This window comes from Pecten maximus, chromosome 10 (genome assembly GCF_902652985.1).
Source record: "Pecten maximus chromosome 10, xPecMax1.1, whole genome shotgun sequence".
In the NCBI taxonomy this organism is placed as follows: Eukaryota; Metazoa; Mollusca; class Bivalvia; order Pectinida; family Pectinidae; genus Pecten; species Pecten maximus.
Window position 1 is genome coordinate 4,084,012 of NC_047024.1, and position 23,060 is coordinate 4,107,071.

Genomic DNA, 23,060 nt, shown 5'->3' on the forward strand with positions numbered 1-23,060 from the left:
CGACCATTCGTCTGCTTGAGCTGTGGAAGGTCCTACAAACACAAGAAGGATTTGCGAGATCATTTCTGTGCCTATACCTAGTCACGTCTACTGGAGGTGTTCTGTAAGCTGTGATTAGTGATCCTCAGTATGTCAGATATTCTTCTTCCCTGCTCATTTATATTCCAAAATGACTGGGCTTGGATGATAATACATCCCTGTTAAAGGGATATTCCACACAATTTGTAAAAATTCTCTTCTGTACCTGTTAATAACACTTTTAAAACTATTGTGAGTGTCAAAATATCTTACCTTTGGTCAGTTTGGACAAGGTTGGAAATACTCCTGGTCAATATATAATTAGACCACCCTGATACCTAGAGACTTTATGAAGCCTGGACCTGAAGGCTCGCTGGTTTACAGTTCTGGGTAAAAACATGTGGATTACATGCTGTTCACTTGTAATTTTTGCTGGGATTACAATTTCATTTCCTCAAGATGATTTCTTGTCAATTTTATAATGAAACAAACTATTTCATACTTTTTGACTCCATCAAAGCAAACCAGTCTGAACACTATGCCTGTGTCTGCTTATACCGAAAATAACGAGGGGTTCCAATTGAAAACAAACCTGTTATGACATTACCATGGCCACATGCATGTTTGTAATTTGATATAGTTAGATCTGTAAAGAATTCAAAGAATTCCCACAAATTAAATATCATACGTTTGTTTATATTTTAAATTGAGGCGTTCGATTTCTGTCAGAACATGCAAATTGTATAAAACACATCTAATGAAATACTTACTTGTGCAAAATATCAAATGAAGGGTAGACATGGAATTTTCATAATACTGTCACATTCACCCTCTCTAGCTTATTACAACCAGATAATTTAGTACTGAGTGATTTTATCCTTTACACATTGTTTTTTAATCAGAAACCACTTAATTGAGAAAGATTTTGGACCATGTCCATCGTATAAAGGAGGCAGACATTTGACTTGTCCCATCATTAATGGAGACAGACATAAGGGGGGGGGGGGGGTTGGCTGAGGGAATGTAGATATTGAAATCTGAACAGCGCTGACTATTGTGTATTATATTAAATTCTTTATTTCAGATACTAGTGGTAATTAAAATGTTTTGTTAGAGTAGCCCAGTAATAGGATTATCGTTTTCTATGTTACAGGTCAGATGTGGTCCATCCCTCCTCCGCTGGAGCGTGACGTATGCCATCAGGTAGCTGTTGGACTCTCCGATTGGCCTGATGCGTCAAATCCAGTAGAACACCAGTTAGTCCGTGTGCCTGGTCTCAATCGAGCTTGTGGGTTTTGTCGAATCAGCCGTAATAAGACAAAGCAAGGGTATGCAAGAAAGTCGTACTACCAGTGTCAAGTGTGTGCTGTACCGCTATGCCGCGGCAACTGTTTCGATTACTACCATGAACTGGTGAATGAACACCGACAATTTGCTTGTTCGGTGAGAGCTATGTATAAAATGTTACTAAAGAAATTCTCCTACCACCAGAGAGAACTAGGGACTTGAAATATATTTGAGTGTCATGTCGACTGTCTCTTGTTTTTAGGTGTGAATTTATTACTAGTGAGTAGACTGTGACAAATTCAGGTAGAATTCCATTAAGTTGTGTATTTATTTTCATAATCATTACTTGAAATATTATTTATTTTATCATATTATCGTCATGTTTAACATTCAGAGTTTACAATATTGTAAGTAAGCTGTAGTTGTAAGCATATATCGAGTACAGACTGTAGGTAATTAGTTTACCAGGTATGAGTACAGACTGTAGGTAATTAGTTTACCAGGTATGAGTACAGACTGTAGGTAATTAGTTTACCAGGTATGAGTACAGACTGTAGGTAATTAGCTTACCAGGTATGAGTACAGACTGTAGGTAATTAGCTTACCAGGTATGAGTACAGACTGTAGGTAATTGGTTTACCAGGTATGAGTACAGACTGTAGGTAATTAGTTTACCAGGTATGAGTACAGACTGTAGGTAATTGGTTTACCAGGTATGAGTACAGACTGTAGGTAATTAGTTTACCAGGTATGAGTACAGACTGTAGGTAATTAGTTTACCAGGTATGAGTACAGACTGTAGGTAATTAGTTTACCAGGTATGAGTACAGACTGTAGGTAATTAGTTTACCAGGTATGACTACAGACTATAGGTAATTAGTTTACCAGGTATGACTACAGACTATAGGTAATTAGTTTACCAGGTATGAGTACAGGCTGTAGGTAATTAGTTTACCAGGTATGAGTACAGACTATAGGTAATTAGTTTACCAGGTATGAGTACAGACTGTAGGTAATTAGTTTACCAGGTATGAGTACAGACTGTAGGTAATTAGTTTACCAGGTATGAGTACAGGCTGTAGGTAATTGGTTTACCAGGTATGAGTACAGACTGTAGGTAATTAGTTTACCAGGTATGAGTACAGACTGTAGGTAATTAGTTTACCAGGTATGAGTACAGACTGTAGGTAATTAGTTTACCAGGTATGAGTACAGACTTTAGGTAATTAGTTTACCAGGTATGAGTACAGACTTTAGGTTACCAGGTATGAGTACAGACTGTAGGTTACCAGGTATGAGTACAGACTGTAGGTAATTAGGTTACCAGGTATGAGTACAGACTGTAGGTAATTAGTTTACCAGGTATGAGTACAGACTGTAGGTTACCAGGTATGAGTACAGACTGTAGGTTACCAGGTATGAGTACAGACTGTAGGTTACCAGGTATGAGTACAGACTGTAGGTTACCAGGTATGAGTACAGACTGTAGGTAATTAGTTTACCAGGTATGAGTACAGCCTTTAGGTAATTAGTTTACCAGGTATGAGTACAGACTGTAGGTTACCAGGTATGAGTACAGACTGTAGGTTACCAGGTATGAGTACAGACTGTAGGTAATTAGTTTACCAGGTATGAGTACAGACTGTAGGTAATTAGTTTACCAGGTATGAGTACAGACTGTAGGTAATTAGTTTACCAGGTATGAGTACAGACTGTAGGTAATTAGTTTACCAGGTATGAGTACAGACTGTAGGTAATTAGTTTACCAGGTATGAGTACAGACTGTAGGTAATTAGTTTACCAGGTATGTGTACAGACTGTAGGTTACCAGGTATGAGTACAGACTGTAGGTTACCAGGTATGAGTACAGACTTTAGGTAATTAGTTTACCAGGTATGAGTACAGACTGTAGGTAATTAGTTTACCAGGTATGAGTACAGACTTTAGGTAATTAGTTTACCAGGTATGAGTACAGACTGTAGGTAATTAGTTTACCAGGTATGAGTACAGACTTTAGGTAATTAGTTTACCAGGTATGAGTACAGACTGTAGGTAATTAGTTTACCAGGTATGTGTACAGACTGTAGGTAATTAGTTTACCAGGTATGAGTACAGACTGTAGGTTACCAGGTATGAGTACAGACTGTAGGTAATTAGTTTAACAGGTATGAGTACAGACTGTAGGTAATTAGTTTACCAGGTATGAGTACAGACTGTAGGTAATTAGTTTACCAGGTATGAGTACAGACTTTAGGTAATTAGTTTACCAGGTATGAGTACAGACTATAGGTAATTAGTTTACCAAATATGAGTACAGACTGTAGGTAATTAGTTTACCAGGTATGAGTACAGACTGTAGGTAATTAGTTTACCAGGTATGAGTACAGACTGTAGGTAATTAGTTTACCAGGTATGAGTACAGGCTGTAGGTTACCAGGTATGAGTACAGACTTTAGGTAATTAGTTTACCAAATATGAGTACAGACTGTAGGTAATTAGTTTACCAAGGTATGACTACAGACAATATTTTAATTCTCTTCATATCCCAATCTCATTAAGCTCCTCTTCTACATCTGTTTTAATTTCAATTTTGAATTTAACTTAATTAGATTTCAAAAACTCACTTTACACCATATTTTCCCACATAATGATAGTGATTGTTTCACTTAGACAGTATGTTATGTTGTTTTATTAGTAAAATATATATAATTTGTTTAGATGTCTAATGCTATTATAACTTTTACAAAATATATATAAATAAAGTATTGAAAGCACGTTGATCTGTATAGCATGTATAATTAATGAATTATTGATGATGTTAATGTTGGCAACCATTCAAGCCTACAATGTAAAGCATCAGAAGATATGTTGAATACACTGGTAATGGTATTTTTGGTTGTTTGGATGCCCTAATTACATGAAATAAAATAGATGGGGATGCCTAGTCTATACTTGTATGACAGCTTCAATAAATGATTGTCTGTGAGCATGCCAAGTCTGTACTTGTATGTCAGCTACAGTAAACATTTTTCTGTGAGCATTACAGCCAGTTAAGAAGCCACTACTGTAAATAATACAACTATGCCACTTACCTGTGTTCCTGGCAGCTCACCAATTTTTTTTATTAGGATTCAATCTTGTCCATAACATAAGTAAGTCTTAGACACAAAACTAGGTTGTTCACAATGCTGGAGTTTGTATATACTTGGATGTGCTGTCCCATAAACAATGTACAGCCAGTTTACCTCGCACAACATCCTTTATTTCCAACTAGTTTGTTTTACATATAGTTGTAGTGTTTTGGTGTTGAAAGGTGTTGAAAAATGGTAAAAGTCTGTAATAAACAGAAACAGAGAAACGTAAGAATACGCGTAAAAAATTGAATTTACATGTATAGCAATTTTAGCATTGTCAGTTATATGGTAACTATGAGCTTCCATACATTGAAAATTTTGACAAACTGACGATTCCTTCGATCACGAAAATTCCATAAATCTTAATAAATGTCGTAGTTTCAATGTTCAACAATGATTGGCATCAATAAATCTTCAATTCAAATAGCAGCATTGTTATTAAAAGTTCACAACTGAGAGTCATAGCTCCGTCTGCACATCGTATAGTGACACCACGTGGTACGAGCGCAGAAGTTTCACAACTGTTGAAATAATCGTACTTTGTAAGAAATAACAGTCATAAATGAACAAAAACCACTTATATTACTTATATAAGTTCTGATAACTGAAAGTACTTACACCGTGGTGGCTGCAAGTTACATACAACATCTTTTTCTTTACACGAAGTATGCATCAACCGTAGTAAACAACATTGTCAATATTGAGAGTTCTTCAAAGGGAGATAATCGCGAGACTACTACGGAAGCCGCGGCGGCACACTCCTCGCCTGATGTCACTAGACAACACTACCGAGTACCACATAATACATTTTCTATGTCACATTCAGCCTTTGTTGTCTCCAAGAAGTAAGATCAGTTCGTTGATCGGTCGTACATATAACACAGGCTTTCCTTGTCCGGAAGTAATCTTGACCTCTGCCGTTCGAACTAAACCGTCATTGCTTGGGAAGACCCTTGCGACATAACCCAATGGCCAATTGTTCCTTGATACCTCCTTGTCCCTAAGTAGCACAATATCCCCTATCGCGATATTCTTGCGCTTGTCATTCCATTTCCGTCGAGGTTGTAGAGTATGGAGGTATTGGGCTCTCCAGCGCTTCCAAAATGTGTCGGCTAGAACCTTCACTCTTTTCCACTGCGCCTTGTGCAAACTAGAATTATCAAGAGGCACAAATGGTTCGATGATGGAGTCTGGTTTCTGTGTCAGAAGTGTAGCCGGACTGATTGGAAATGGATCCTCCGGATCTGAAGACACGGGTACTAGTGGCCTGGCGTTAACGATCGCGCAAACCTCAGCTAGGAAGGTAACGAGTACTTCGTGAGTCAAATTAGTGTCCATCACTGTTGTCAGCATTGACTCAAGAACGCGACGTGAGACACCTATCATCCTTTCCCAAGCCCCGCCCATATGTGATGCGTGCGGTGGGTTGAAAAGCCAGGTAGTTCCGCGGTCGTATAGGAATGTCTTCACTGCTTCTTCCTCAACCTTAAAGGCGTTAATCTGCAGATCATCCACCGCGCCAATGAAATTAGTGCCACGATCTGATCGGATCTGTTTTACATGGCCCCTCACAGCGGTAAACCTTCTGAAGGCATTAATAAAAGACGACGAACTCAATTCTTCTATTACCTCTATGTGGATAGCCCTGGTGGTGAGGCATGTGAACATAATTGCCCAGCGTTTTGCTTGGGCTGAACCACCACGAGTACGCCTGCTAACAATCTGCCATGGACCGAAAGTGTCCACACCGACGTTGGTGAATGGTGGGCCAGGTTGAAGTCGGTCGGAAGGTATGTCTGCCATCAATTGGTGCTCCAATTTCCCTCGAAGTTTACGACATTTCACGCACGCATGCAAGACCGTTGATACCAAGCGCTTACAGCCCGTTATCCAATATCCGGCTGTCCTCACGGCTCCTTCTGTGAAATTTCGCCCTTGGTGTTTAACCTGTTCATGAAATAGTCTCACGAGAAGTAATGCGACATGATGCTTCCCAGGGATGATGATTGGATTCATTTCATTCTGTTGAACATGGCTTTGATTTAGGCGTCCGCCTACTCGTAGAATTCCATCCTGATCCAAAAATGCGTTCAGTGACAGAATCGAACTTCCGTTTGGAAGAAGTTGATCGCGTTCGAGACTGTTTAGTTCTTCCGGATATGCCTCTTTTTGCACCTCCTTCACCACGAATTGTTCGGCCTTGTGGTAAGCAGCAACACTTCTGTCCTTACTGCAAATATGCCAACCCCTACACTCGGACTTGCTGACAATGGACTGTGCCACATGCGTCAGTGTCATAATAGCCCTGATAAGGGTCCTCCAAGTAGAAAATCTTGCGAAGCGATGAGAACCAAGTGGTGACTGTTTGACGTCTGTCTTTAGACTTTGAACCTGGGGCCTTACCTCTTTGTCATCTTCTGGTTCATGCAGATCAAACACATGCTCTGATGTCATATCATTAATCGTAGTAAGACGAGTAGGTCCATTGAGCCACATGCTGTCTTGAATAGCCTGGGCGGGTACTGATCTTGTCCCTTCATCTGCTGGATTTCTATCTGTTTGCACATACGACCATTGATCTGCGTCCGTCACGTGTATAATGCGTTCTACCCTATTGGCTACATATGTATAAAACCTCCTTGTTTTGTTGTATATGTAACCAAGTACAACTTTGCTATCGGTGTGGAATCGAAATTTCTCAAGAGGGATATGTAAGTGGTCAGATACTGTCTCTGCTATGTCCACGGCCAATACTGCAGCACACAATTCCAGTCTCGGTATTGTATGGCCATGGAGGGGGGCTACCTTAGCCTTGCCAAGAATGAATCCAATATCTTGTTTTCCGTTTCCATCCTTTGTATGTAGATAACTTACTGCAGCGATAGCTTTCTCGGAGGCATCAGAGAAGACATGGACGGTACTGTCAATAGATAGTTTGAATGAAAACTGTGCGTAGGTCCGAGGTATACGAACATGTTGTAGGTGTTCAAGAGAGTCTCTCCAGAGTTCCCATTGTATGCGATGTTCTGCGGGGAGAGGTTCATCCCAATCTTTGGTTCCATGAATAAGAGATCTCAAAAAGTGTTTCCCATCGATTACTACTGGAGCCAAAAATCCTAACGGGTCGAAGATCCCGTTGACAGTTGACAGTATGCCCCTGCGCGTGTATGGTTTAGCTTCTGTTGAGACTTGATAAAGAAACGAGTCGGTTTCCAAACTCCAACTGACTCCCAAGCTACACTGAACAGGCAGTGGTTCACATCCTAAATCGAGATCCTTAACACCTTTTGCAAGGTCGTCTGCAGGAAAAGAGTTCATAACTTCATCACTATTAGAGGCAATTTTGTGTAAGCGTAGTTTCCCTCCTTGGTGAAGTGCATGCTGTGTTCTTTTCATAAGGTCAACAGCTTCGTCGACAGTTGGTAATGAGGTAAGCCCGTCATCCACGTAGAAGTCATTAGTGACAAAGTCGGAAACGTCATCATCATTTCCTTCGGCTGACTTTCGAAGTCCTAAGGTGGCAATGGCAGGAGAAGGACTGTTTCCGAAGACGTGGACGCACATGCGATATTCCACCAACTCATTTTCCGGATTGTTGTCCTTGTACCATAAGAACCTTAAGTAGTTCCTGTGGTCTTCCCTTACTTGAAAGCAATAAAACATTTGCTCAATGTCTCCTACTATAGCCACCGACTCCCTTCGGAACCGCATCAGCACTCCAAGCAAGCTATTTGCAAGGTCTGGACCAGACATGAGGACATCGTTCAATGAAACTCCATTGTGCCTTGCCGAGGAGTCAAACACTGCTCTAAGTTGCTCCGGTTTCCGCGGGTGGTATACACCGAAAATTGGTAAATACCAACATTCTTCGCTGTCCTTAAGCGCCGGCGCTAACTCGGCGTGGCCACTACTGAATATCTTTTCCATGAAGTCTACGAAGTGCTGTCGCTTCACGGGGTTCTTTCGCAGACTGGTATCCAGGGTTCTTGCTCGTTTAACAGCTTGTGTTCGGTTGTTAGTCAATCTTGGTCGTGGATCGCGGAATGGCAGTGGAGCTATCCATTTACCATCATTACCTTTCACAAGCTCTTCTTTCATGATGCCGAGAAACCTTCGGTCTTCCTGTGACATGCTGACTTTCTCATCCTCCTTTGTACGATGGAACACATGTTTTCCTAATACATCAAGCTCCTTTAAGGACCTGTTCGCATCGTAGATGCACTCAAATTCGTTCGGACAGGGTTTGAAGAGTGATGGTCGGCCATCTGCTAGGAAATTGGTTTTACAAACATTTACTAGTTCTGGAATGCGAGTCCTTCCTAAGCAAGTCTCTCCGATTATGACCCAACCGAGAGGGAGTTTCTGGGCATATGGCGTGTTTGATGGTCCTATTCTCTGGTCCAAAACATGATGAGCTCTAATTACGTCCCTTCCAATAAGCATCAAAATGTGAGCAGTGTTGTCAATAGGAGGAATACACTTGGCAACGTCTCTGAGATGGGCGTAGTTTTCGGCTACCTCAGGAGTAGGTATTTCATCGCGAATTTCAGGGACGCGGTCACATTCTAACAGGATGGGAATGTCAAGACTTATAGACCTGTCTACAGGTTCAACGATAACCTTAGTCGAGTCTCTGCCTGTGGTCTTCGAAACCCCGGACACCGAAGATAACACGTAGTTGTGTTGTTTTCCTTTAATGCCAAGTTGGTCAAATAATTGTGATTTGGCCAGTGACATGTTGCTCTGGTCGTCAATCATGGCATAAAGTCTTATGCGGTCTGTGGGTCGGTCTTGATGGAACGCGTCAACAAGAACAATTTTGGCACATGATTTCCCTTTGAACTTATTGCCACAGATCTGCGTGCAGTTAACTTGGACAGGAGATTTAGATACCAGTGATGCAGGCTCCTCGCCGTACTCTAAGGAGCCTGAATTTGACTGATGCTCAAGATGGAGTGCTGTGCAGTGCCTTGCACTATTACATTCGCTACAAGGTTGTTTCACATCACAGTTGCGACTGATGTGTGACGTCGATTCACAGCACCGGAAGCAGACCTTCTTATCCCGCAACAACTTCTTCCTCTCCTCCATCGACATGGTGAGGAAGGCCCTACATTTGTTGAGAGTGTGGGAACTAACGTTGTGTAGAAAACAAGTCTTTCTGTTTCTGTCACTGTTTTGTATGCTATCAGCGTTGGTTTTCCTGACTGAGATGTTCTTTCTCTCTTGAGGATTCCTTTGTACAGTCTTATCATTCTTGCTTCCATTAGGTTGGTCATATGTGAAACTGGGATTGTTTTTCACTTTACTTAGATCTCTCAAAAATTCAGAGAAGAAACTGAATGGAGGAAATGCGACATGGTGTGTTTTTGTAAACTTTATTGCAGCATTGGTCCATCTCTCTTGTAGGTTATGTGGAAGTTTGGACACAATTGGCGAGACTCCTGTCGATGAGTCGAAGTATCCTAAAAGAGACTTATATTGGCTATCCTCCTTGAGTGATTCAATTTCGGATGCTAAATCTGATAGATCAAACAGTTTCTTGGTGTCTCTTGGTGTAAGCTTAGGAAAGCTCGCTAACCTCTGTCTAAGTGAAGCTTCTATCATCTCTGGTGCCCCAAACCGTTCGTCAAGACGCTCCCATACTCTCAAAAGTCCTCTTTCTGGGAATCCGAAGTTTGAAGCTTTGAGACTTACGACATGTCGTTTAGATTCGGGTCCACACCATTTCTCAAGCAAATCCATCTCATCTCTTGGGGTGACGTTAAGATCTGCCATGATTGACTTAAAGCTTGATTTCCAGGTTTGGTATGACTCTGGTCTGTCATCAAAATTTGTTAACCTTGAGAGAAGAAGATCCTTCTTCAACAGAAAACGGGTGAGGTCCATAGCTATACTTGTGTCCGTATTGGTTGCCGTAGTAAAAACAGGTGCATTTGGATTCATAGGTAAATGCAAGTGTGGGTCTGCTGTCACCGGGAGTTCAGCACTATGATCATGAAATACTGTTTCTTCGACATAGGCTCTTGTTCGTTGCTGCGTGTCAAATTTCGGAATAGCCTTTATCCTATCGTGGTTATGAGTTAGGTTAAACTCCTCCGAGTCCTCAAGGGCTTCCGCTTCCGCTTCCGCAGCAGCGACCTCCTTCTTTTGTGTAAGTAGGTCAAGATCGGCTTCTAGGTCGGCTTTCTCCAGTTTGGCTGCTGCGCTAGCTCGAGCACTTTCCAGTTCAAGCCTTGCCTGTCTCTTCTTTAGGGCCGCCTCTTGTTCAGCATATTGCAGGCGTGCCTTCTGTGCCTCAGCCTTTGCCTTTTTTCTAGCGATGACAGAAATCACACTTGAATTTTTCGAACTAGACCCAGCACTGGATTGTCTCGAAGATAATGCAGGCTCAATTGACTTTTGCTTCTCTGCCCGCTCCATACACGTGCCTAATTCCTTAATAGATTGATCTATGACTAACGTATGACTGTGCCATCTCAAACTCTGGTTATCAAGAAGTTCAAGGCTCTCTTCTGTGTTTTTGCGTTTCAGATACTCGAAGAAACTGGATTGGAGTTTATCAAGGCTACCAGTACATTCCCGTATGTTTCTCTCAAGGTCGATCAGGGAATCGAGATCTAATTTCCTACCTTCACCTTTTACACGTCGAAGATGGGAATCTAATTCTATCCACATATCCTCATAAAATTTGTTGTGACTTTGGACTGCATCCTCGTACAGTTCCTTAGCCTTGGGAGTTAACGTCCTTACCCTAGGCTGACTGGTGTGTGTTGCCTCACTGAGCTCCGTTACTTGATGTGTGTTGTCTGTGTGGTCGTCCATGCTGTATGAATTCGTGTAGGCGTAGACCGATGTCTGTGTCCTTGACGTAGACGTTGTCCCGTTGCCTGTTGAAATCGTAGCTGGATCTCAACTTCAGCCGATTGGGTACTTTTACTGTGCTGTCCCATAAACAATGTACAGCCAGTTTACCTCGCACAACATCCTTTATTTCCAACTAGTTTGTTTTACATATAGTTGTAGTGTTTTGGTGTTGAAAGGTGTTGAAAAATGGTAAAAGTCTGTAATAAACAGAAACAGAGAAACGTAAGAATACGCGTAAAAAATTGAATTTACATGTATAGCAATTTTAGCATTGTCAGTTATATGGTAACTATGAGCTTCCATACATTGAAAATTTTGACAAACTGACGATTCCTTCGATCACGAAAATTCCATAAATCTTAATAAATGTCGTAGTTTCAATGTTCAACAATGATTGGCATCAATAAATCTTCAATTCAAATAGCAGCATTGTTATTAAAAGTTCACAACTGAGAGTCATAGCTCCGTCTGCACATCGTATAGTGACACCATGTGGTACGAGCGCAGAAGTTTCACAACTGTTGAAATAATCGTACTTTGTAAGAAATAACAGTCATAAATGAACAAAAACCACTTATATTACTTATATAAGTTCTGATAACTGAAAGTACTTACACCGTGGTGGCTGCAAGTTACATACAACATCTTTTTCTTTACACGAAGTATGCATCAACCGTAGTAAACAACATTGTCAATATTGAGAGTTCCTCAAAGGGAGATAATCGCGAGACTACTACGGAAGCCGCGGCGGCACATTGGAGTTTATTATTATTATCTTGTTAGAATGTTAAGATAACATATCAATTCTATGTATTAAATCATCATCTTCTCCTTTATATTTTATCACTTGTTCATCAATTGGACATTGACATGAAGCAAATATATTGTTTGTTACAAAATAAATTTCATGTAAACAAAATTTGTGTTTTATTTTATCTGCTCAAAACTAATAGTAACTAATTGGAATTTTCAAACGTATGTTGATTTATTGTTAGGGAATCCCCAAATCTATTATTATGAAATGATCTTATAAAGATTGTTCTGACTGGTCTACCATTAGGGAATCCCATAACAAAGATTGTTCTGATTGGTCTATTATGATGGAATCCCCTGACAAAGGTTGTTCTGATTGGTCTATCATTACGGAATCCCCTAAAAAGGGTTGTTCTGATTGGTCTATTATGATGGAATCCCCTGACAAAGGTTGTTCTGATTGGTCTATCATTACGGAATCCCCTAAAAAGGGTTGTTCTGATTGGTCTATTATGATGGAATCCCCTGACAAAGGTTGTTCTGATTGGTCTATCATTACGGAATCCCCTAAAAAGGGTTGTTCTGATTGGTCTATTATGATGGAATCCCCTGACAAAGGTTGTTCTGATTGGTCTATCATTACGGAATCCCCTAAAAAGGGTTGTTCTGATTGGTCTATTATCATGGAATCCCCTGACAAAGGTTGTTCTGATTGGTCTATCATTACGGAATCCCCTAAAAAGGGTTGTTCTGATTGGTCTATTATCATGGAATCCCCTGACAAAGGTTGTTCTGATTGGTCTACCATTATGGAATCCCCTAATAAGGGTTGTTCTGATTGGTCTATCATTAAGGAATCTCCTAACATATGAGGGCTGATTGATATACTGAGTGTCATATTGAAGGATTTGAATTTTGCCGGACATACCATATCATTTTCCCACATAATCCCCATCAGTATCTATACATTTTTGCCAGCGGTGCTTAAGGGCCTCAATGCCACTTTTATAGAACTCCTTTTCTTGGCTGTACAGAAAGTCATCCGCTGCTTGTATGACGTCATCATCGGACTGAAAGTGGGCGCCTGAAATAGTCTGATGGAGTGAGATCAGGTCAATAAAGCGGATGTTCGACCAATTTATAGCCACAGTCATGAATGACAGCCATGGCAATGACAGACTTGAGACCAGTCCTTGGGTACACGTCCCTATATATAGTCAGAGAATAGTAGGACTTAAAAAGAACATCCCTCATTGTCTCCTTCAATACGAGGTTCACAACATATTAATCATCCCTCGTAGGTTGTTCTGATTGGTCTATCATTAGGGAATCTCCTAACAGAGGTTGTTCTGATTGGTCAATCATTAGGGAATCCCCTACATACCTTGCTCTGGTTGGTCCACATGTATGCTCCCCTTACTCTCTTGTTGTGCTCATGCAATTTCGAGTCCGATCTAGAAAACAAAACGGCCAACAGATCATCATCTGGGAGTTTGGCAGTTTAAGATTACCGGTATTATGGCCGTTTCTGTAGAAGTACTGAAAGGATATTTCTGAAACCTGATGGGTAGGCCACCATGGATATTGGTTGTAGTTTATATGGGTATTGGTTGTAGTTTATATCGGTATTGGTTGTAGTTTATATGGATATTGGTTGTAGTTTATATGGATATTGGTTGTAGTTTATATGGGTATTGGTTGTAGTCTATATGGGTATTGGTTGTAGTTTATATTGGTATTGGTTGTAGTTTATATGGGTATTGGTTGTAGTTTATATGGGTATTGGTTGTAGTCTATATGGGTATTGGTTGTAGTTTATATGGGTATTGGTTGTAGTCTATATGGGTATTGGTTGTAGTTTATATGGGTATTGGTTGTAGTTTATATGGGTATTGGTTGTAGTTTATATGGGATATTGGTTGTAGTTTATATGGGTATTGGTTGTAGTTTATATGGATATTGGTTGTAGTCTATATGGGTATTGGTTGTAGTTTATATGGGTATTGGTTGTAGTTTATATGGGTATTGGTTGTAGTTTATATGGGTATTGGTTGTAGTTTATATGGATATTGGTTGTAGTCTATATGGGTATTGGTTGTAGTTTATATGGGATATTGGTTGTAGTCTATATGGGTATTGGTTGTTGTTTATATGGGTATTGGTCGTAGTTTATATGGGTATTGGTCGTAGTTTATATGGATATTGGTTGTAGTTTATATGGGTATTGGTTGTAGTTTATATGGGTATTGGTTGTAGTTTATATGGGTATTGGTTGTAGTTTATATAAATATTGGTTGTAGTCTATATAGGTATTGGTTGTAGTCTATATGGGTATTGGTTGTTGTTTATATGGGTATTGGTTGTAGTTTATATGGGTATTGGTCGTAGTTTATATGGGTATTGGTCGTAGTTTATATGGATATTGGTTATAGTTTATATAGATATTGGTTGTAGTTTATATGGATATTGGTTGTAGTTTATATGGGTATTGGTTGTAGTTTATATGGGTATTGGTTGTAGTCTATATAGGTATTGGTTGTAGTTTATATGGGTATTGGTTGTTGTTTATATGGGTATTGGTCGTAGTTTATAAGGATATTGGTTGTAGTTTATATGGGTATTGGTCGTAGTTTATATGGGTATTGGTTGTAGTTTATATGGGTATTGGTTGTAGTTTATATGGGTATTGGTTGTAGTTTATATGGGTATTGGTTGTAGTTTATATAAATATTGGTTGTAGTCTATATAGGTATTGGTTGTAGTCTATATGGGTATTGGTTGTTGTTTATATGGGTATTGGTTGTAGTTTATATGGGTATTGGTTGTAGTTTATATAAATATTGGTTGTAGTCTATATAGGTATTGGTTGTAGTTTATATGGGTATTGGTTGTTGTTTATATGGGTATTGGTCGTAGTTTATAAGGATATTGGTTGTAGTTTATATGGGTATTGGTCGTAGTTTATAAGGATATTGGTTGTTGTTTATATGGGTATTGGTTGTAGTTTATATGGGTATTGGTTGTAGTTTATATGGGTATTGGTTGTAGTTTATATGGGTATTGGTTGTAGTGTATATGGGTATTGGTTGTAGTTTATATGGGTATTGGTTGTAGTTTATATGGATATTGGTTATAGTTTATATAGATATTGGTTGTAGTTTATATGGATATTGGTTGTAGTTTATATGGATATTGGTTGTAGTTTATATGGGTATTGGTTGTAGTTTATATGGATATTGGTTGTAGTTTATATGGATATTGGTTGTAGTTTATAATCACTTTTTCACAGAAAGTTTTACATTGGTCTGTCTCAGATGACTTATGTAGGCACCTCCTGTTTCGAATTAATTTACTGGAAGAGAGGAAAGATGAAAAAGCTAGACGTAGGATCAATCTTACATAGATCCAATAAATATTATTCGATGGCGGCCGCCATGATCCCTCATATTCATATAGACTGTTGGCCCCGAGGCCAAATTTTAATAGTTTAAACAATATTTCATTCAACACTCAAAACACTAACAGATATTTCATATGGGAACAAAAAACAAGCTTAAAGCTTATATTAATTCCTTTGCCATGGTAGCCATGATCACTAATTTATATAATTATTTAATTACAAAGTTACTGGTTCTAACTGCCTACACGACTCCTACTATTGCCAAGATTTTGCGTCTCACAGACTACAGTCAATGTACATCAATGTAGATATGTTCTGTCGGCATCAAATGCTGTAGTGAGTGTGAGAGACCTCTGAAAAATAGGTTCCAGACACACTGACAGAGAGGACGAACATAGGTTCGAGACACGCTGACAGAGAGGACAAACATAGGTTCGAGACACACTGACAGAGAGGACGAACATAGGTTCGAGACACACTGACAGAGAGGACGAACATAGGTTCGAGACACGCTGACGGCAGAGGACGAACAGATGTTCGAGACACACTGACGGAGAGGACGGACAGATATTCGAGACACACTGACGGAGAGGACGAACAGATATTCGAGACACACTGACGGAGAGGACGGACATAGGTTCGAGACACACTGACGGCAGAGGACAAACAGATGTTCGAGACACACTGACGGAGAGGACGAACAGATGTTCGAGACACACTGACGGAGAGGACGAACAGATATTCGAGACACACTGACGGAGAGGACGAACATAAGTTCGAGACACACTGACGACAGAGGACGAACAGATGTTCGAGACACACTGACGGAGAGGACGAACAGATGTTCGAGACACACTGACGGAGAGGACGAACAGATGTTCGAGACACACTGACGGAGAGGACGAACAGATATTCGAGACACACTGACGGAGAGGACGAACAGATGTTCGAGACACACTGACGGAGAGGACGAACAGATGTTCGAGACACACTGACGGAGAGGACGAACAGATATTCGAGACACACTGACGGAGAGGACAAACATAATTTCGAGACACACTGACGACAGAGGACAAACAGATGTTCGAGACACACTGACGGAGAGGACGAACAGATGTTCGAGACACACTGACGGAGAGGACGAACAGATATTCGAGACACACTGACAGAGAGGACGAACAGATATTCGAGAGGACACACTGAGGACTAATAGAGGTTCCAGACACGCTGACGGAGAGGACGATGTATGTTGGGTTAGTTGTTCCTCCATTGGTGTCGGATTGGTTTCCCCCTCGAGTTTCCCTCATGAGATTCCCCCGTGAGTTTTCCTCATGAGTTTCCCCGTGAGTTTCCCCCGTGAGTTTCCCTCGTGAGTTTCCTCCGTGAGTTTCCCCTGTGAGATTCCCCCGTGAGTTTTCCTCATGAGTTTTCTCGTGAGTTTCCCTCGTGAGTTTCCCCCGTGAGTTTCCCTCATGAGATTCCCCCGTGAGTTTTCCTCATGAGTTTCCCCGTGAGTTTCCCTCGTGAGATTTCGTGAGTTTCCCTCGTGAGATTCCCCCGTGAGTTTCCCTCGTGAGTTTCCCCAAGAAATTCCCCCGTGAGTTTCCCCTTTGAGTTTCCCCCGTGACTTTCCCTCATGAGTTTCCCCCCCAAGAGATTCCCCCATGAGTTTCCCTCGTGAGTTTCCCTCTTGAGTTTCCCCCGTGAGTTTCCCTCGTGAGTTTCCCCCATGAGATTCCCCCATGAGTTTCCCTCCCAACATACAAAACAACGATTGTTCCCTTAGTGCCATCATAATAAAGTTCTACAGAGCTTATTTTGGTTGTTGACCTTGTAAACGTCATTAATTAAAAGTTATTTTCATATTCATTTTTCATTTAGATCAAGTACATGTTTAGTCGTGCCATTTGCTCATTAGGTCTGATGCCGCTACCTGTAACACTACTACAAAAACCAAAGGAATGATTCAATGACGGAATAAATGGATACAAGGACAGATGGACTGAGAGTGGATTGACTAACTAGTAATTCTCTGGATCATTGTTGATTAAACTAAATTCTTAAATTTCATGTAAGAAAATATATCAGAAGGCAATTTTTAACTCAAACCTAAATGTGGCTTAACTGCCACAATGATGCAACATCACTCAGCGAGAGTGACAATAAAGACGCCAGAACTCGGTCCATCACATAGTCTGTGTGTCCGCCAAATTAACTCTCCTAGAAGTCTAATTTTATCTGTATACATTGGATGCTCAATAGCTTTTTGTTGACACCAGGACATACAGATAAGTTAATTTCAAGTCTTGTTCTACATGTGAGAATATAACAGATCTCACTCTACAGGTGAAGAAATCACATATATCACTCTACCGGTAAGGTAATCACATATAACACTCTACAGGTAAGGTAATCACAGATCTCACTCTACAGGTAAGGTAATCACAGATCTCACTCTACAGGTAAGGTAATCACAGATCTCACTCTACAGGTAAGGTAATCACAGATCTCACTCTACAGGTAAGGTAATCACAGATCTCACTCTACAGGTAGGTAATCACAGATCTCACTCTACAGGTAAGGTAATCACAGATCTCACTCTACAGGTAAGGTAATCACAGATCTCACTCTACAGGTAAGGTAATCACAGATCTCACTCTACAGGTAAGGTAATCACAGATCTCACTCTACCAGTAAGGTAATCACAGATCTCACTCTACAGGTAAGGTAATCACAGATCTGACTCTACAGGTAAGGTAATCACAGATCTGACTCTACAGGTAAGGTAATCACAGATCTGACTCTACAGGTAAGGTAATCACAGATCTCATTCTACAGGTAAGGTAATCACATATCTCATTCTACAGGTAAGGTAATCACATATCTCACTCTACAGGTAAGGTAATCACAGATCTCACTCTACAGGTAAGGTAATCACAGATCTCACTCTACAGGTAAGGTAATCACAGATCTCACTCTACAGGTAAGGTAATCACAGATCTCACTCTACAGGTAAGGTAATCACAGATCTCACTCTACAGGTAAGGTAATCACAGATCTCACTCTACAGGTAAGGTAATCACAGATCTCACTCTACAGGTAAGGTAATCACAGATCTCACTCTACAGGTAAGGTAATCACAGATCTCACTCTACAGGTAAGGTAATCACAGATCTCACTCTACAGGTAAGGTAATCACAGATCTCACTCTACAGGTAAGGTAATCACAGATCTCACTCTACAGGTAAGGTAATCACAGATCTCACTCTACAGGTAAGGTAATCACAGATCTCACTCTACAGGTAAGGTAATCACAGATCTCACTCTACAGGTAAGGTAATCACAGATCTCACTCTACAGGTAAGGTAATCACAGATCTCACTCTACAGGTAAGGTAATCACAGATCTCACTCTACAGGTAAGGTAATCACAGATCTCACTCTACAGGTAAGGTAATCACAGATCTCACTCTACAGGTAAGGTAATCACAGATCTCACTCTACAGGTAAGGTAATCACAGATCTCATTCTACAGGTAAGGTTATTACAGATCTCACTCTACAGGTAAGGTAATCACAGATCTCACTCTACAGGTAAGGTAATCACATATCTCACTCTACAGGTAAGGTAATCACAGATCTCACTCTACAGGTAAGGTAATCACATATCTCACTCTACAGGTAAGGTAATCACAGATCTCACTCTACAGGTAAGGTAATCACATATCTCATTCTACAGGTAAGGTAATCACAGATCTCACTCTACAGGTAATGTAATCACATATCTCACTCTACAGGTGAAGAAATCACAGATCTCACTCTACAGGTAAGGTAATCACAGATCTCACTCACATTTTGTGATGCCAGGGTTGCATTTGCCTTCCTAAGGAGCAAATTATCATTTGATATTTTACCAAAGGGAACACTGTTCCCTATTGTTTTTTTTAGCTTAAACATATTTTATTGAAACAAAAGGATTGGGCACAAGTTATTGAACTTACATTAAGCCCTCTCAAACATAAAAATAGATATATATTTATTCATATCACATATTGTTCATTACATATTTATATTCGTAAAAGGTAAAAGTGAGAAACTGTCTTGAAAAAATTAAATTAAAAAAAATGTTAAGGATCCGAAGAAAATAAACACTACATTTATCAATAAATCTAAATAAAATATACATGTAGATTTCACAACTATAAGATATTATTCCTACTTACGTACATTAATTAAAATACGCTTAATTAATAAATCAGAACCATATTTTTTTCAAGCTCCATCCTTTTTCAAACAGACCTGAGGGATAGATTACGTACATATTGTTAGTAAATCACAGTTACACAATAAAGATATAAGTTTTAGTGATATAACGGCATGATTAATTAATTATCATTAATTTAGTGTTGTGCCTTTGTCTTTTTTACACACCAGAAACTTTTAAAGTGACGCCAATTTCCATTCTATTTTTTTCACTAAACTCTCTCCACGTTGATTCATTGTTGTTCTTTTAAAATTTCTACCTAATACATGGTTTATGATGTATATATGGAAATATTGACTATTATGTACCAGAGACGTAGCTCTATATCATGTGATACGGTGATATATAGTCTCTAGACGTAGCTTTATAGCATGTGATATATATACGTCTCTGTATCAGAAACATTTACGTACAGATAGACAAATTTATTCTGACAATGTACTGGAAGCAGTCAGTTCATTAAAAAACATTATGCATAACTAAATTATTTTTAATTAATATTACTTAAGTTTTCTTTAAAAGAGCTTCTTATTTTATTATCTCCTGCGGACAAATATGTAGGTTCTACCCCCTCAGGGTGCCTCATGTCGACAAAAAAATTATAATGAGCCTATAAATGCGTTATCTGCGCAGACTTTTTGCGCAGAGACGGTGTGGCACACTTTCCCGCTTTAGTCCATAGAACAACACACAATGGCTACCGGTCCAAGGAATAGTTGAACCTGCGAAGAACGAAGCATCCTTTAATACGAAGATAAGGCAGTTAGCGAAAACATTGCATCGTTATCCAAACGTTTTCTATCTCTAATTCAGGCAAGTTTGTTGTGGTACAGTATTTCAATGCAATTCGGAAATACCTTGCCGATGTTTCGGTGAACAGTTAGTCCCGACTGTTCACCGGGAACAGCCATTTTGAAAGCTTTGTTCAAAATTATTCGCATTTTTTCAGCAGGCTTGTTCTTGATGCAAACGCTGAATTTGTTTATGCCATGTAGATTTTCTTTGATTTTGTCATTAATGATAGATGTATCTCAATGTAAACAGCGATGACATATTTAATTGCAGATTTGAAAATATCTAAATTATGTGATCTTTTTCGGCATTCTGCATGAAATTATCGGCGTGATGAGAGGCTTTATCTGCGTCATAGACAACGACTCGTGATGATGTCTTCGAATTTCGAGACCTGTTTATCGTTTAAAGTGGTTTTATATTGTGTTTAATGGAGTCTTAAATTGTGAAATGGGCATCTAGTAGATAAACATATACGAATTCGAAGCGATTGTGAATTGGCGGCGATTGAACGCAGATGCAGGTCAACAGGGTCGTAGGCTGCTTGGGCCTTATGACTACAATAGGCCTATTGTGCATATTTATAGCCCTAACACAACTATATTCTACATTTGAAATTAACATTTGCAGTAGATCATCTAGAAGGGCCGATTTGAAAATACTTTGTTTTACAGAGTTAAGGAAAAATAAAGAAAACAAAAGAATGTTTGTACAGTTCATTAATGTTTACTCTGTAGCTGCAAAAGAATTATTATGGTTCACCAACAGAATGATTTCTATATCATTGGTTAAAATTGACTACAGTACATATATTGGCTGTCTCGTCTAATCCCTTTGTACCATATATAGGCGACAATAATAGCACTACTCGCAGTGCTAATGTTCTTTGTTCATTGTATGCAATGGTAAATAAATATTCTTATATCTTGTAGGCTTCAATCCGTCGTTTTTCTTTTTCAGTCCTTTATGAGAAAATGTTCAGTATCAGCACAATGCTATATAGATAGTTGAAAGGCATCAGTTAACTCCTTTATAATTGTACGTGCAGTACCAATTTTTGATCGGAGGGTTTCTGTAGGGGTTTAATATTACTTCTCGAGTCAGAATAAATGTTTTTTGAGAAAGTCGAGATGTTTTATGTCAAATATATTATTATGGTTTTGGCACAAGTGTTCATAGGTGTGCATGCAAAATCTAATTGAAGGTTTTGGTGCTGGTAACCGCAAGCATATGCATTAATACACCCATTATAAACCATTGGATCAGTTTGCTTCAGTTGGGGCTTATCATTATTTCCTTGAATAACAATAGATATTTGTACAAAATCTTATTTTCATACATTACTTTAGATATCAATATATAAACTTGTACAAAACCTAAGTAGTTTGTTGGCTATTTGGCTAGCAGAACCTTTTTCATTATGAAAAATAAATGCAGTAAAGACAAACAACAAAACACAATTCATGTGTGCAATCACTGACTGACCAGCAAATGTACATTTGTTTGATTGTGTTGACTGTAATGTTAATTTTAATATTTTATCATAGAAAATACACTGCAAAATTGGAATTTCAGACTTTTTTTATATTCAGCTGCTTTCGTCCCTGCGAGGTTCAGAATTAAACCTGTTTAAGGGGAGTCTAGGCTGAGGACATGCACACCCACTAGAAATTTTTTAGATAAAAGATACAAAGTGGTACATACTATTAACATTCTGGGAGCATTTGGTGATATTATTTACATTACACAATCAGCATAAATAAGGTTGAGTTTAATTGGGTAATAAGAAAAATTCTGAAAAGTGATGCTGAAAAATTATTGGTGAGGAAAAGGGGAATTTGAAGCAGGAAATAGGGAAATTACCTAACAGTGACAGCAAAATGAACATGGATTGTAGCTGTACTCTTGTTTCATAAGTTCAGATACAATGTAATGAAATCTGCCCAGAGACATTGACAAGACTATTGCAATGGGAGTGTTTAAATAATAATCTGAAGAAATTCAACAGAGTGGATGAAGGGAGATAACTTTAGTTAAAAATATAAATCTGTATTTTTTTTGCCAAATTCATATTTGAATATAAACATTTTAATTTTAGATGAAGCATTTGATGAAAAAATCTTAGTTTCACTAAACATGCTTTTGATTAAACATTGTGAATTTGTTTTTGAATATGAATTAATTTCTTCTATAGATTCAAGATACCAGGTTCCAAGATGAGTTACCAGAAATTCTATTCCAACCAGATCCACTCCAGCTCACTACTGTGTCAGCTCTCACACTTATGGAAGAGTCAGCTTCTGTGTGATGCGCTGATCAGGGCCGGATCCATCACCATCAAGGTAAGCTCACTATATTGTTCAGTATTTTGTTCGATGTTTTTGAATTCAGTTTTGTCAATGATGCTGCAGTATCAGGGATGCTGGAAGTATCCCGCTAGTCGTCCTATGATGTCTAACGAATAATTGACTTCTTACACCAAAATATGATTAAATTTGTCTCAAAATTATATAAAGAAATATTTAAAATTCCCTCTTTATGAGATAA

General features: G+C 39.2%; 3 protein-coding genes across 46 annotated transcripts in view; 2 read left to right on the forward strand and 1 right to left on the reverse strand.

Moving 5' to 3' along the window:
• The window catches only part of LOC117336858 (zinc finger protein 37-like), a 117,428-nt gene extending 105,203 nt beyond the window's left edge, over positions 1-12,225 (forward strand). The window contains exons 5-8 of one of the 10 annotated variants that reach the window (XR_004534678.1): positions 1,172-1,878; positions 2,571-3,699; positions 3,735-4,516; positions 12,068-12,225. The gene's annotated coding sequence lies outside the window, so the exon portion shown is untranslated. Of the gene's footprint in view, positions 1-1,171; positions 1,879-2,570; positions 4,517-12,067 lie in introns of all 10 variants that reach the window. The other 9 variants (XR_004534684.1, XR_004534680.1, XR_004534677.1 and 6 more) reach the window with 9 other exon arrangements.
• LOC117335931 lies at positions 4,561-11,264 on the reverse strand. Its single transcript, XM_033896215.1, has 2 exons — positions 5,058-11,264; positions 4,561-4,639 (listed from the first exon to the last, which is right to left on the reverse strand). The coding sequence occupies exon 1, from the start codon at positions 11,262-11,264 to the stop codon at positions 5,262-5,264; it is 6,003 nt and encodes a 2,000-aa protein (XP_033752106.1). The 3' UTR covers positions 4,561-4,639; positions 5,058-5,261.
• Positions 12,226-20,366: 8,141 nt separating the features above from the next.
• Positions 20,367-23,060, forward strand: part of LOC117336857 (zinc finger and BTB domain-containing protein 17-like) — an 83,094-nt gene continuing 80,400 nt past the window's right edge. For 20 of the 35 annotated variants that reach the window (XM_033897549.1, XM_033897546.1, XM_033897538.1 and 17 more), the window contains exons 1-2: positions 20,368-20,534; positions 22,708-22,855. In XM_033897549.1, coding sequence (XP_033753440.1) covers positions 22,730-22,855 — 126 coding nt within the window. In that variant the 5' untranslated portion in view covers positions 20,368-20,534; positions 22,708-22,729. Of the gene's footprint in view, positions 20,535-22,707; positions 22,856-23,060 lie in introns of all 35 variants that reach the window. The other 15 variants (XM_033897524.1, XM_033897522.1, XM_033897520.1 and 12 more) reach the window with 2 other exon arrangements.